The sequence below is a fragment of the Nicotiana tabacum genome, chromosome 18 (genome assembly GCF_000715075.1).
Source record: "Nicotiana tabacum cultivar K326 chromosome 18, ASM71507v2, whole genome shotgun sequence".
Taxonomy (NCBI): Eukaryota; Viridiplantae; Streptophyta; class Magnoliopsida; order Solanales; family Solanaceae; genus Nicotiana; species Nicotiana tabacum.
The window spans coordinates 112,650,438-112,651,622 of NC_134097.1; the positions used below are offsets into that span (position 1 = coordinate 112,650,438).

The 1,185-nt window shown below is 43.4% G+C and overlaps 1 protein-coding gene across 1 annotated transcript; it reads left to right on the plus strand.

Annotated features, from left to right (window-relative positions):
• Positions 1–243: 243 nt before the first annotated feature.
• LOC142172639 (uncharacterized) lies at positions 244–699 on the plus strand. The gene has a single exon (XM_075236305.1). The coding sequence runs from the start codon at positions 244–246 to the stop codon at positions 697–699; it is 456 nt and encodes a 151-aa protein (XP_075092406.1).
• Positions 700–1,185: the final 486 nt, after the last annotated feature.

The window sequence follows — 1,185 nt, forward strand, 5'->3', positions numbered from 1 at the left end:
TAATTGTTACTTAAGTGTTTGCAAACTTTTAAATAATAAAATAAGTATTTTAAGGCATAAAATTAAACTTTTAAGCTTTAAAATTTAAAGTTTTAAATTTGAAATTTGAATTATAAAATTTAAAAATTGAAAATTGGTATTATGGTGAAGAGGAGGAAAGTGTCGGGTCGAGGAAGACCGAGAATCAGGTGGTGATACTTAATTAAGGACAAAGCTCAAGAGTTGGAAGGGCGATTGTCGGTTATGGGAGCTTGGAGGAGCAGTGGTGATGCGAACTCTATGTGGTCAACGACAACAAACTGTATAAGAGAGGCTGCGAGAGAGGTGTTAGGGGTCTCAACGGGTGTCATCGGCAGACACAAAGGAGAATGGTGGTGGAATGAAGTGGTACAAGGTAAAGTGGAAGCCAAAAAGGAGGCGTACCAGGCGTTAGGGGGGAGCATAGGCGAGTGGGAGAGGCGAGCGTGCATGGAGAGGTATAAGGTAGCTAGGAAGGAAGCGAAGATGGCGGTCACGAAGGCTAAGACTGCAGCTTATAGTCATATGTACGAGGAACTAGGGGAAAAAGGAGGGGAGAATAAGTTATTTAGGCTGACCAAGCTGAGAGAGAGGAAAGCTCGAGATTTAGACCGAGTGAGATGTATCAAGGAAGACGGTGGGAGAGTATTGATGGAAGATTCCCAGATTAAGAGGAGATGACAGACTTACTTTCAGAATCTTCTTAATGAAGTAGGGGATCGGGATATTGTTCTCGGTGAATTGGAGCATTCCGAGAGTCACGCTGACTCTGGGTACTGCAGGCGCATCAAGGTTGAGAAGGTCGTGGGAGCTATGAGTAAGATGAGTAGGGGCAAAGCGACCGAGCCTGACGAGATTCCGGTGGAATTTTGGAAGTGTGTGGGGAAAACAGGTTTGGAGTGGTTGACTAGGTTGTTAAATGTTATTTTTAAGGCGAAGAGGATGCCAGATGAGTGGAGGTGGAGTACGGTGGTCCCACTGTATAAGAACAAAGGTGATATCTAGAGCTGTAACAATTATAAGGGTATCAAATTACTAAGTCATACTATAAAAGTATGGGAAAGGGTAGTTGAAACAATGTTGAGGATGACGATATCCGTCTCCGACAACCAATTTGGTTTCATGTCGGGTCGTTCTACTACAGAAGCTATACACCTTGTTAGGAGG